Below are 13,552 nucleotides of genomic sequence, written 5' to 3' on the forward strand. Positions count from 1 at the left end.
TCTTTTAAATTTTCTATTACTGCCCAAACCATCCCTCCTCCTGTTCCAGTAAGGACGACTTTCTGGTGTTGACTCAGTTCCCCTACTGAGTTTGGTCTTTTTCAATACTGATCCAAGCTGTTCTCTATATTATGTGTTTACTAACAGCCCCCTTCAGAAGCTTTTAATCTGGAATTTTATTACTTTAAATATTAGAAGATATTCAGATATATTTTATTTATTATTTACAGCAAATCTCTATGCCTTCTAGAGTTTTTCTTTTTAAAGATTTTTTATTTACTTATTCATGAGAGACACAGAGACATAGGCAGAAGAAGAAGGCTCCCTGTGGGATACCAGGACCCTGGGATCATGACCTGAGCCAAAGGCAGACACTCAACCACTGAGCCACCCAAGTGCTCCTAGAATTCTTTTTTAAAAACTACCACCTACATTAAAATTTCTACATTTAAAAATATAGACTTTTGAGGATTTTTTTCTATGTAGTTAGGTTTCACATTAACGAATAAAGGAAAATCTCCTTCCTTTAAAAATAATATTTCAGAATAAGAATTCTATCATGGCATTTTAAAAAGCTGATATGATTAGACTTTCTCTGTGGCAGAATTTTTGTAAAATGTCACTTTATTTGACTGGTCCTACCTAACAGTTATAAACAGACATCACAGTAATTGTTCCAAATGTCAGCAGTATGAATTTCTGTAACTCTCTCTCCTTATCTTATTACCTGGATAATTTTCTTAGGAAAATTTAAGTATGTATTTACTACATTTGTCTTATGTTCATCATCTGCCTGTATATAGGCCCCTAAAGTTCTATGATCATGTTTACATATTTGGAATGAGACAAGACTTTACATAGAAAACAGGTGTTAGTGACGCCTGGGTGGCTGTGGTTGAGCATCTGCTTTTGGCTCAGGTCCTGATCCCAGGGTCCTGGGATCAAGTCCTGCATTGGGCTCCCCACAAGAAGCCTGCTTCTCCTTCTGTCTATATCTCTGCCTCTGTGTGTGTGTGTGTGTGTGTGTGTCTCATGAAGAAATAAAATATTTTTTAAAAAATTAAAGAAAATAGGTGCTAAATGAAGTCTACTGATATGTATGGTATGAACTCTCAAAACAAACCATATTTAGACACAGTTTAATTTTGTATAATATTCTCTGCTTTATTATTTCAGTATCTCAAGATTAGTTTCAATAATGACCTAAATATACCTCTGAGATGAGAATGAGGAAGTAAGAAGAAAGAGCTATATTCTTAGAAATGGTTCTTAAAGACCTACATGCTGGCAACTTCTTCCCTAGCATAGATCCCTTCTCCTACGTGGTTCCCTTCCTTAAATAATTTACCCTTATAAACTTCTTTAGCTTGAGAATTCTCCAAACAATTCCCCTTCCTCAGAAATAAAAAGCTGACCATTGTTTAAATTACTTGTGTCAAAAATCTGTTGTTCTTAAAAGGGAGAACTTCTCACTGAAATAAGCCCAAGAGGCAAACTTTAAGCAAAAGGATGGGTGTGGGGGCAGCAGTCTTTTCTTTGACCAACATTTTTATCTCTAAGTTCTACAAATATTTATTTATTTACATGTGTTCCTGAAATTAAGGAGAAGGATAACAGGAGTTAGGGAGAAAACATCATTATAATACAATCTGTTGAAAAGATGATGCTGACTTTCACAATACAGTACATTCTTGGAAATCATGAGTCACACTGTGTTTAAAGGTCAAGTGTGCATTATTATTCCAACATTCACCTTTTGGAACATGCTTGCGATATTCTATACCTAAGTGAGAGTCGGTCTGACTGCTATTAGGCAGCCATGTGTCAGAGAGCAAAATGACTTCTGAGAATTCTATTGTGTTAGGAAGTAAAAACATGCTGAATAATAAGTACGCAAAGGTACAAAATGACATGTTTATTTTTCTCAGCCAAGGATTAGTACAATGTAAATAACTACCAGTACAACAGTTTACACAGTCTTTTGCTACACTGAACTGAATGGAATCAAAATAATTATGTTAAATTGGATATATGGTCAACTGCTATGGATCACATAAGTAAACTATATATCATAATAGCCTTTGTGATATAAATATCTTACGCGGTATCTTCTATAATCACTATTTGATAGGAATCAACGGTATCCTGTATGGCATAGTCATAATTTAAAAAAAAAAAGTATAAGAAAAATATATGTATCTGCAACAGAATTGAGCTGCTATTTGGCTGTAAATAGTGACTCTGCTTGGGACTGAAAAGTCTCAATTTCACGTACCTGAGTGTGGTAAAATAACATGACCTGCAGGTTAATTTGTCTAGCGTCTGTTAAATGGGTCTGGAAAGGAGAGAAATTCCACAAATGCAAACTATGCATGGTCAACTGTTGCTACCTGCCCATCAAAACCATACCTCAAAGTGTTTTGTAAACACTGCCCAGTAACTGCAAGAAAAGGAGAGATCATAAAACCAAGGTCATGAGGGCCTGGGTCCTTTACATTTTCCATTTTAAAGAATAAAACCATTTTGGAATGCCATGTTTCAAAAACAGGAGTTTGGATTTCTCCAGGCAGCAGAGAGACTGACAGTAAAACTCTCATCTTTCCCTAGCATGCCTACATGAGAGCATCACAAAAGCAGGGTACGTTATGTGAATAGAGAAAATGAATCATAGGACCCATCCTACAGACCTATGACACAATCGTGGCAAATGCTAATCATCTGTACATTCCATTTCTTTTTCTTAGGTTCACAGAATCTCAAAAATCTGCACCCGCGACTTCTTCATTTGCATTCTCTTGGGTTTATTTATATCACTTCTATTATACTCAAGGCACAAAACAAAGCACATATAGATCTTTAACCAAAAAATAGATACAGTTTGCTCATGAGCTTACACAGGGAAACTACAGAACTAAGAGTGTGAACGGAATACTCATGTCTGTGTTTTCGAGCCCTGGCGTGAGCAGAGTGGGCAGGAATGAGGACTGGCTTACCTCTGGTGTTCCAAGAGCATGTTCTCCAGCTAGAAGCAGCATGCTCAGGCCTCCCATCTGTGTAGGATCTAAAAGAGTCAAAAACAAAGAAATTATCAATTTATAAGCATGAAGTTCATGTAAACCACGCAGAGTTGAAAAAGGATACTAACAAAGACTCAAACTCCAACAGGAGCATGTATAACTTTTTACAGGAAACTTTTAAAACTCTTCATATAGCAATAATCTGGCATATACGTGCTTAAGTACTTATACTTTTGTGAGCCTTTTAAATCTCCCTATTGTCCCACCATTCCAACACAACCCTTTCTTCAATACCACATCTACTTATAACAGGAATTATCTCCTCCTGTGATGATGCTTCTTCCCTTACTGAATACAGAGTTTCAGTGGATTTTTTAAAAAACATTTTAAATATAAAAGATAAAACTTTCAAAAGAGTGCTATGGGTCTGGATGGCTCAGTCAGTTAACCATTTGCCTTCGGATCGGATCCTGATCTCAGGTGTCCTGGAATTGAGCTCTGCTTCAGGCCACCTGCTCAGGTAGGGCAAGAAGCTCAGCTTCTCCCTCTGCCCCTTCACCCAGCTTGTGCTCGCTCTCAAATAAATAAATAAAAGTTTTAAAACAAAAGAGTTCTTATGCTTCATGTCTCAGAAGTTGGAGATTGTTATTCTCAAATTATTATTTCTACCATGTAAAATTAGGGCTGCTAAAAAGTATTGGGCTATACGAGAAACTGAGAGAACAGAGAGATATCTTATAAATGAGCCTTTCAAAATCCAGTGGGCTTTGTTCAAATAGTCTTTCTCTAAAACTTTCAAAAACAAATTTAAATTAGACAATGATGTGTTTTTGATATTTTAAATCTTAGGGTTGGAGTCAGGTGCTTCCTCAAAATACTATTCAGATTTGAAATGAATCCTTTTTATATTACTGAAGGCCTTTGTTTCCATTCCTTCAATAATCAACAAAAACGAAAAGACAAAATAAAAACAGCAAAGTGGTAGATCTATGACTCAGGGTTATGACTAAACAAGTATTAAAGAAAATAAGAAACCTATATCCTTTAAGGCTGTCTTAAAACAAATTAAATTGCAGATCTGCCTTGAAATAACATACGAGGCAGTGCCTAGCTCAATGCCTATCCTCATGCATGTGGGTCCTACATAAATGCATTTTTATTTTTAGGAATCTCTCTTCAATTAAAAGTGAGAATCAGGCATACTGTTGCCTGAAGACACTGAGGTGTTTTTCTTTTTGTTTAAAGATAAGGACTTTAAGCGTATCTTTGTACACAATCTGTTTTAACTCATGAATCCACATTGACCACATCTTATAGTCAAGTTTTTTAATAAACTGAAAAAAGAATCTGAAGTTGTTACAAAGAGAGAAAGAAAAGGTTATTAGAGGGAAAAACAGGTTACCCAATGATCAAGTGGTCAAGAAATAGCTCAGTTTTGCAAAGCAGCCACATAGGAAGATGCCACATATGTAATACATGGGAACTCTGGCTGTTGTGATGAAGCAAGGCTATTTATTGTTGTTTTAAAAATTCCATCTTCAATTAAATGTTAAGTTTAAGAACTACTGTGTTTGTTAAAATAGACACTTAAATCTATTTAAAATTAAAATGAGCGGGAAATGAATTTAGCAGAAAGTAAATTTTAATTTGGTTCTTTGGGTAGCTAAATACTTTTGCAGCTGTCATTCTAAAGATCAGAAGGCCTGGATGATAGCTTTCTATTAGAAATAAAAATGTTCAAATTTTAAAGTTCAAATTTTAAAGTAAAATAGGAACATGCTTACATGACAATTTATTTGTTATAGCAATGTGACTTTGCAAGTTTGCTCTGTAGATAGTAAAACATAGACCAAAAGGTTACCACCATCCTTTACATTAATTTATACTTACACAATGTTATCTAGAAACATCAAAAATATGCACATAGTATGCTTTGCTCTCTCTTTACCAAGAGGACCTGTACTAAATTAAATTCTACACAGCTTTCTCTTCTTGGAAATCATACAATTTTAGCTGCTTTGGGATTATTCAAAATAGCAAAATGTCATGTTACAAAGACTACTGGAAAAAACAAAGAGATTATTGAGGAAAAACCTACACTGTCCTCTAAAGGCCCTATAAGGATCCCCTAGATTCAAAGAGCTAAGCCCCTCATTTTAGTTAAAGGTAAATCCATTTGCTTTCATTGTGCTGCAAGAGATACAACTGGAAATTTCAGAACAATGTTATCCATTATACACTAGCTTAATAAAGACCTGACCATGGACTACTGACATCTGTCACAGAGCCTCACATAATGAGAGAAACTTAAAAGTGTTTTCCTTCTTTGACTTTAAAGAACACTGTTTTTGTAAAGTTGACCTGTAAGTATCTTGGATGATGTCTAGGTCTTAAACTTTCGATTTGTAGGTACAAAAGGTAGATTAATAAACTGTTCAAAATGATGCTAAAACCAGGTATCTTTCATAGCTTTCAAAGCTTTCATAGCTTTATCTACAAATATTATCGGTTTGTGAAGAGCTACTGTATGAAAAACAAACACCTACTGATATTGATTTAGAACTGGGAGAAAAAGGCATAGAAGACAAATGATAATCGAAGGAATTTGGTTGGTAGCCAATCATCCATATACTCTTTCAGGGTCCTGATGATAAAACATTTTATTATAAAACACTTCATCTGATATAATTTGGGAAGTCCAGAGAGCTCACCAAGACGGCTCACAAGCAAGGTGAAACTAAAATGGTACAATGACATCTAAACAAGGACAGAGCTCTGTGTTTTGATTCTTCTGGGATATGCAGGGCATCATTTCGGGGTCTTACCTAGAATTATCCTACAGACACCTACACAGCAATAATCGGAAGACTGTTTCCTCAGAATGCTGCATTAGGTTAGACTGCATTTCTTGGCATTTAATATGACAACACACTGAATTGCTGAGTTCTGTTTTGAACTTTTTGAGGATCCTCCATATTGTATTTCTTTAGTGGCTGACTAATTTACAATGAACAGTGCACAAGGGCTCCCTTTTCTCCACATCCTCACCAGCACTTGGTATTGCAGGTCTTTCTGATGATGTTCAATCTAATAGGTGTGGGATACTATCACATTGTGATTTTAATTTGCATTTCCCTAATGACTAGTAACGTTGAGCATCTTTTCCTGTACCTGGTTGGCATTTTGTACATCTTTGGAGATATGTCTATTCAGATCCTTTGCCTCCTTTGTACTTAAGTCTTTTCGTTTTTGTTCGACCACTGAGTTGTATGGGTTCCAGACAGATTTTGGATATGAACTTCTTCTCAGATACGCGGTAGAAAATATTTCTTCCATTTCTGTAGGGGGTCTTTTCACTCTGTTGATGCTTGCTTTTGCGGTACAGAAGCTCTGTAATGTAGTCCCACTTGCTCACTTGCTATTTTGTTGCTTATACATTAGGTGTCATATCCCAAACGGATCATTACCAAGACCTAGGTCAAGGAGTTTTATTCTGATGTTTTCTTCTAAGATTTTCATAGCCTCAGGTTTCACACTTAAGTCTTTAATCCACTTCAAGTTAACTTTTCATGGTTGAAGATAGGGTCCAGTGTCATTTCTTTACATGGGAGTATCCAATTACCCCAGTACCATTTATTGAAAAGATGATCTTTATTTCCATTTAGTATTCTTGGCTCCCTTGTCAAATACTGGTTGATTGTGTATGATTGGGATTATTTATGGGCTCTCGATTCTGTTCCACTGGTCTGTTTTTAGGCCAGTGCCATATTGTCTTAAGGACTATGGCATTATAGTATAGCTTGATATCAGAAAGTATGAGGTCACCTGCTTTCTTCTTCTTTCTCAGGATTTCTTTGGCTAGTCAGGGTCTTCTGTGTTTCCATATAAATTTTAGGAGTGTTTTTTCTACTTCTGTAAAAAAATGGCATTGGAATCTTCAAAGGGACTGCATCCAATCTACAGACAACTTTTGGTAGTACTGTTTTAACAATATTAATTCCTCCAACCCTGTACAGAATACCTTTCAATTCATCTATGTTTTCTTTAATTACTTTCATCAGTGGCTTGTACTTTTCAAAGATCTTTTACCTCCTTAGTTAAATTTATTACTAAGTATCTTACTAGTTTTGATGCTATTGTAAATGAGATCGATTTCTTTCTAGTACAGAAAATCTGTTAGTGTATAGAAACGCTACTGTTTTTTTTATATTAATATTGTATCTTGTGACTTTACTGAATTCATTGATTAGATCCAATAGTTATTTGGTTAAGTCTGTAGAATTTTCCAAATATAGTCTTGTCATCTACAAACAATTTTACTTCTTCTTTTTCAGTTCTTATTTCTTTTACTTTTTTTTCTTTTTTCTTTTTTTTTTTTTTTTTGCCTATTGCTCTAGCTAAGATTTATAGTATGATGCTGAATAAGAGTGGTGAGTGGAAAAGCTTAGAGGAAAAGCTTTCCACCTTTCACAACTGGGTATGATGTTAGCTATAGGCTTATTATATATGGCTTTTTTTATTTGAGAGAGAGAGAGAGACAGAGAGAGAGAGAGAGAGAATGAGAAAAAGTGGGGGAGGGGGAGAGAGAGAGGGACCTCCCTACTGAGCAGGGAGCTAGACATGGGGCTCAACCCATGTCCTGAGCCAAAGTTAGAGGCTTAACCGACTGAGCCACCCAGGTACCCTGGCTTACACTTTTCTAGTAGTGTCTCTTTCTGGTTATGATATCAGAATAATGCGGGGCTTATAAAATGAGTTTGGGGGTGTTTCCTCCTCTTTGGTATTTTTGGAAGAATTTGTAAAGGACTAGTGTTAATTCTTCTTTAAATGTTTGGTAAAATTCACCAGTTAAGCCATTTCGTCTTGTGCTTTTCTTCACTGCAAAAGTTTTGATTACTAATTCAATCTCCTTACCCATAATTGGTCTAGAAAGATTTTCTATTTCTTACTCATTTGGTGTTGGTACATTGCACGTTTCTAAGAATTTCTCCTTTTTTTCCTAGGTTGTCCAGTTTGTTGGTATATAGCCGTTCATAGAAGCCTCTTAGAATCCTTTGTATTTCTCTGGTATCAGTTGTAATGTCTCCTTTTTCATGTATATTTTGTTGATTTGGGTCCTTTATCTTTTTTCGGGCATTAGTCTAGCTAAAGGTCTGTAAATTTTATTATCTCTTCAAAGAACCAACTCTTAGTCTGGTTAGCCTTTTCTCTTGTTTTTCTGTTCTCTATTTCATTTATTTCTTTTTTTTTTTATTTCATTTATTTCTGATTGAATCTTTATTTCCCTTCTTCTGCTAACTGAACTCTGTTCTTTTCGAATTCCTTAAGGCATAGAGTTAGGGTGTGTCTGTGATCTTTCTTGCTTCTTAATATAGGCATTTGTTGCTATGAACTTCCCTCTTAGAACTGCTCTTGCTGCACCCACAAATTCTGGTATATCAGGTTTCCATTTTCTTGTCTCAAGAAACATTTTATTTCCTCTTTCTTTTTTGATCCATTGGTTGTTCTATGAGTGCTGTTTAATTTTTATGTGGTTTTGAATTTTTCAATTTTCCTCTTATTTTTGATTTCTAGTTTCATGCCATTGTGGTCAGAAGATAATTGGTAATTAATTTTAATCTTCTTGAATTTGCTGAAACTTGTTTTGTGGTCTAGACATACGGTCTGTCCTAGAAAATGTTCCATGTGTGAGTGGAAACAACCTGTGAACATTGATGGATGAATGGATAAAGAATATGTGATATTGTGTGTGTATGTGTGTGTGTGTGTGTGTGTGTGTAGTGACAGTGTATGTAGATACATATACACATACACAAAATGAGATGTTCTTCAACCATAAAAAATGAGGAAATCCTACCATTTGTGACAAAATGGATGTACCCTGAAGGCATTATGCTAAGTGAAATAAATCAGAGAAAGACAAATGCTATATGATCTTACTTATATGTGGAGTCTTAAAAAAAGAAAAAAAAAGGAAGAAAGAAATAACAGAAAAAGAAATCAGACTTGTAATTATCAGAGGCAGAGAGATAGGAGGAGGAAGAATTGGAGGAAAGCTGGTCACAAATTCCTACTACAGGATAAATAAATACTAGGGATGTAATGTACATCATGCCTATAGCTGACATAGCTGTATGACAAACAGGAAAGTTGTTAAGAGAGTTAATTCTAAGAATTCTCATCACAAGGAGAACATTTTTCCCTGTTTTTTCTTTTTATTGTATCTATATGAGGAGACAGATGTTAGCTCAATCTACTGTAATCATTTCACAATTTATGTAAATCAAACCATCAGTCTGTATGTCTTAAACTTATACAGCAATGTAGGTCAATTATTTCTCAATAAAACTGGATTAAAAAACAAAAGAAGTGTTATCACAATATTGCTTAACCTCTTTTCCCAGGGTCTTCATACTGCAAATGGTTCACTGCTCTCATTTTGAAGAAAATTTATTTATAATATATAATGAAACAGGAACCATTTAGCTCAATATCAACTTCATGGTTTCCATCCTGCTCAATTTCCCAGTTTCATCCTGAAAAATTTCTCTCTTGATTACTGCATTGCAATAGCCAGGACGACAGAGCTCTTTGCAGAATGAATATAAGTACTTTATTTCACGGTAATAAATGCTTTAGCATTCCTTACCACCCAAAGAGTATTAAAGGTCCCAAAACAAATGGGACCATCTGGAAGTTTTAATTTGCCTAGCTCATACAGCAATGGGGGTAGGGGGATAGGATGGGAATTCCTTCTAAGAAACAGCTGTCAGATCCATCTCATATGTGTGATGGAACTGTTCATATTCTTGTCCTAGATGTCTCAAATTCTCAGATGATCAATATAATTATAGCTTTTTAGTACCCACAATAACTAAGTTACTTACTGGGATAGCTTAATAGTATGTATGTGTAAACTACTTTGTTACATTATAAAATTCCCTGAGTTCTTAATTTCTACATTGCAGTCTGCCTTTCCATAATGTGTCAGAAATCCGCATACATGTAATGACTCTACTACTTGGTCCACACTTCCTTTAAATATACAAACACATTCTTTTTTTTTTTTTTTTTTAAGGGATAGAAGTTTATTTTTTATTTTATTTTTTAAAAAGATTTTATTTATTTATTTATTCATGAGAGAGACACAAAGAGAGGCAGACATACAGGCAGAAGTAGAAGGAGACGCAGGCTCCATCCATTCAGGAAGCCTGATGTGGAACTCGATCCCGGGTCTCCAGGATCACGCCCTGGGCTGAAGGCAGACGCCCAACTGCTGAGGCACCCAGGCGTCCCATACAAACACATTCTATGTATGTTGTATTTCAGAGCTTTCAGATATGCTGTATCTTTGCATTGCTTCACACTGGTTTAAATTTTTTTTTTTTGTTTAAATTTTGTTTCTCACTCTCTGTGTATATATAATTTATTTTTTTTAATTTATTAAAAATACTATCTAGATGTATTGCCTTGTCCTTAAAAAAGAATAGTTAGAAATAGTGTCTGAACTCACCAGCCATTCCAAAGTTTAGCTGAGGCATTTCTTCAGTCTTTGCTTTCTTGGGGCTTGGTAAATCTCTTGAAGAGTCAGATGGGAAAGCCCATAGTTTCTTTCGTGGATTGACAGTGGGTGTTGGGGATTTCACAGGCTTATTTGTGGTAGGACACCATTTGTAGCCAGGATTTGCTTTCATAAATGCATCTTTATACTGTAAATAAAGAATAGATAATAGATTTTAATATACAGACTGAAAAAGTTCTAATAGCCTTCATATGTCACCTCCCCCATACCATTAAATAACGAATGAAACAATACATTCAGTAACTTCTGTGGCTTTCTTTATAAAAGAATGATAATCTCAGCCCAGGGCTTTAGCAATAGGACATGGATTTAACTAGAAAGTTCTTTTGTGGAAGATGGATACAGATGCAATATATTTGTATCTTTCGACCCACACCATTTTTTAAGTATCCAAAAGATATCTTACTATGGTAGAGCCAGAGTTATTTGTAAGGGAAGGAGCAAGGCTTTGAAGGCAGAAACATCAGAGTTCAAACCCTATCACCTCCACTTACAGCTAGAGTAACCAAAGATGGAGAATGTAACCTCTCTGGGCTTAACCTTTAGCTTCCATAAACTAGGAAGAATAACACCAATACACAGGGTTATTGTAAATAAACCATGTGCATCGTTTGGCACCCAGTTCAAAGTGGGTATCAGGTACACATTACAAACTATGAGTCAATACCAGAGCCAGATTCTGTTCACTGTTTAATTTCGGAAGTATGCCAAAAATTAAATCCATGCTTTGATGTACTGGTAAGGGAAATACAGGCAAACTTAACAGAGCAAAGTAACCAGTTTTGGGATAAACAAGCTAAGATCAAGATTGGTGAGAAGGGGAATAAGGTAGGAAAAGCTGATGTTTAACTTTTCAGTTATCTGAGGATTTTTTGGTTTCCCAGTATATATAGATGTTATATTTTTATTACACTACTAGTCTATTAGTGGCAAAACAATGAAATATCTTAATTAAAAATTCTTTATTGCTAAAAATTGCTAAACATCATTTGAGCTTGCAGCAAGCTATAATCACTGACCACAGGTCACCATAACAAATATAATAATGAAAAAGCTATAAATATTGCAAGAATTACCAAAAGGTGACATAGAGACAGAAAGCAAACAGATGCTGTTGGAAAAAGGTGCCGATAGACTTGCTTGACATAGTGTTGCCACAAACCTTCTATTTGTAAAAAGCTAAGTATCTGTGAAGTACCAACATCCCAGGATTTTATAATAAGCACCTAGGACTTCAAATGTGAACATGCTGAAAGGTGTGATGTGTGATGTTGCAATTAACCCATCACAATCTTTATGTCTTTATACTTGGAGGTTTCAGCCTTCACTGACAATATCCTCCTTTTCCCTCTATTTCTGTGACTTCTAGAACTCTTTCTGCCATCTCTGTTGCTTCTTTCCCCTTTTGTGACAATAAAACTAAATGAAATAATATTTATTGCTATTCATTATACATTGCCAAAAGTTATATCATCTAATAAAAATGTTTTTCCCAACTGCTGGAAACTTTATTAAGTCAATACAACTGTTTCAATCCCATAAGCTTGCCCTTTAAAATGGTCATTCCATGTGTAAAGTAAACTAATTTAGTATACACTCCAAGTAGCTTTTTATTTAATCCAACAGGAAAAAAAAAAAAAAGACTCTTTTATCCTTGGTATAAAAAAGTGTATATAATCCAAATAAACGTTTCCATTTTTTTACTTTAAATCATGTAAATGAAAACTGTATTATAAATAAGTGTTAATAATCAATGTTTTAGAATTATCCCCAGATTACCTTAAGTTTTCAGAATCTTTTTTTTTTAAACCTAAAAGCTGTATATCTGTATGCTGATACATGGGTACACACAGAAGGAAGGTCAGCACAAAATAATGAAAAAATACTGTTCCACTTTTCTTACACAAATAATTAAAATAGGGATGCAAGGCCAGAGCCAAACTAGAATTCACCATCATATAGCAGAATAAATTTGGAGGTATCAGATGTGATACAAGAGATATCCTACTCCATTCCATTCACCTGCATGGGGGATTTACATATTAAGCTGACGCAGACAAATAGCCCTGCAACCTGTTTGAAGGTGGAAAGTGACAAATGGTAGGGTGAGGTGAAAATGGAAGTAACAGACACATGCATCATTATTGTGTCCCAGGTAAAGGCACATGGGCTGTTTTGTCAGATGAACAGTCATCTGGACAAAGGTCACCACTCTACATAAAATGACAAAAGACTTTCAAACAAATTAATTAACACATTTGTCATGAGAAATTAAAAAGAAAATTATGGTTTTTAAAGAAGCAAGTCCCCGTTATAAAAGATGCTGGACTAGATGACAGACACCGTCAAGAGCATGAATTAAATAAAGTCTCTACCTTCAAACTGCTTATAATCCACAATTAGTCACACAAAAACTTTGGTGTTTTGTTTTGTTTTTAACGTGTGGTTCAGAAGCCTTTCCCTGGTTTCAGGCATGAAAAATGGTTTTGCAAAGGATCTGTAAAAGGGAAAGCTCCCTTTAGGTTGAAGAATAGAAGGCGAGAGAAAGTGCTAGAGGATGTGGGGTTTTTTTGGAAAGTGGTAACTGAGAATTCACTAGGAGGGACAATACTCTGTAACTATAACACCATATTAATCTCGAAGATCCTTAAACTTGATGTAAATGAGCTAACATTCATTAGCTCAATCAGAAGTATATTGAGCAAGAGCAGTAAGAACGTGGGAGATAGAGCAAAGAACAACATGCAGTCCTTGTCCTTCAGGAATTTAAAGCTTACACGGAGATGTCATAAATTCATGTAAAGACACACTTGAACACCAAGTGAAGGCAGAGGCAGAAAAAGCCTCGGGGTATGAGGATGTCTCTCTGTCCTTGGAACTGGGCACCTCATCAATCACTTGCTCTGATTCAACTATAACAAACAACATAGAAGCTTCATCATTTGTCGTGATG

At 35.2% G+C, this 13,552-nt stretch overlaps 1 protein-coding gene across 9 annotated transcripts in view; it reads right to left on the reverse strand.

Moving 5' to 3' along the window:
• BBX (BBX high mobility group box domain containing) overlaps positions 1 to 13,552 on the reverse strand; it is a 268,097-nt gene that overhangs the window by 71,748 nt on the left and 182,797 nt on the right. For all 9 annotated transcript variants that reach the window (XM_077883898.1, XM_077883900.1, XM_077883899.1 and 6 more), the window contains 2 exons: positions 10,531 to 10,726; positions 2,994 to 3,061 (listed from right to left, as the gene is read on the reverse strand). In XM_077883898.1, coding sequence (XP_077740024.1) covers positions 2,994 to 3,061; positions 10,531 to 10,726 — 264 coding nt within the window. The remainder of the gene's footprint in view (positions 1 to 2,993; positions 3,062 to 10,530; positions 10,727 to 13,552) is intronic.

This window comes from Canis aureus, chromosome 35 (genome assembly GCF_053574225.1).
Source record: "Canis aureus isolate CA01 chromosome 35, VMU_Caureus_v.1.0, whole genome shotgun sequence".
Taxonomy (NCBI): Eukaryota; Metazoa; Chordata; class Mammalia; order Carnivora; family Canidae; genus Canis; species Canis aureus.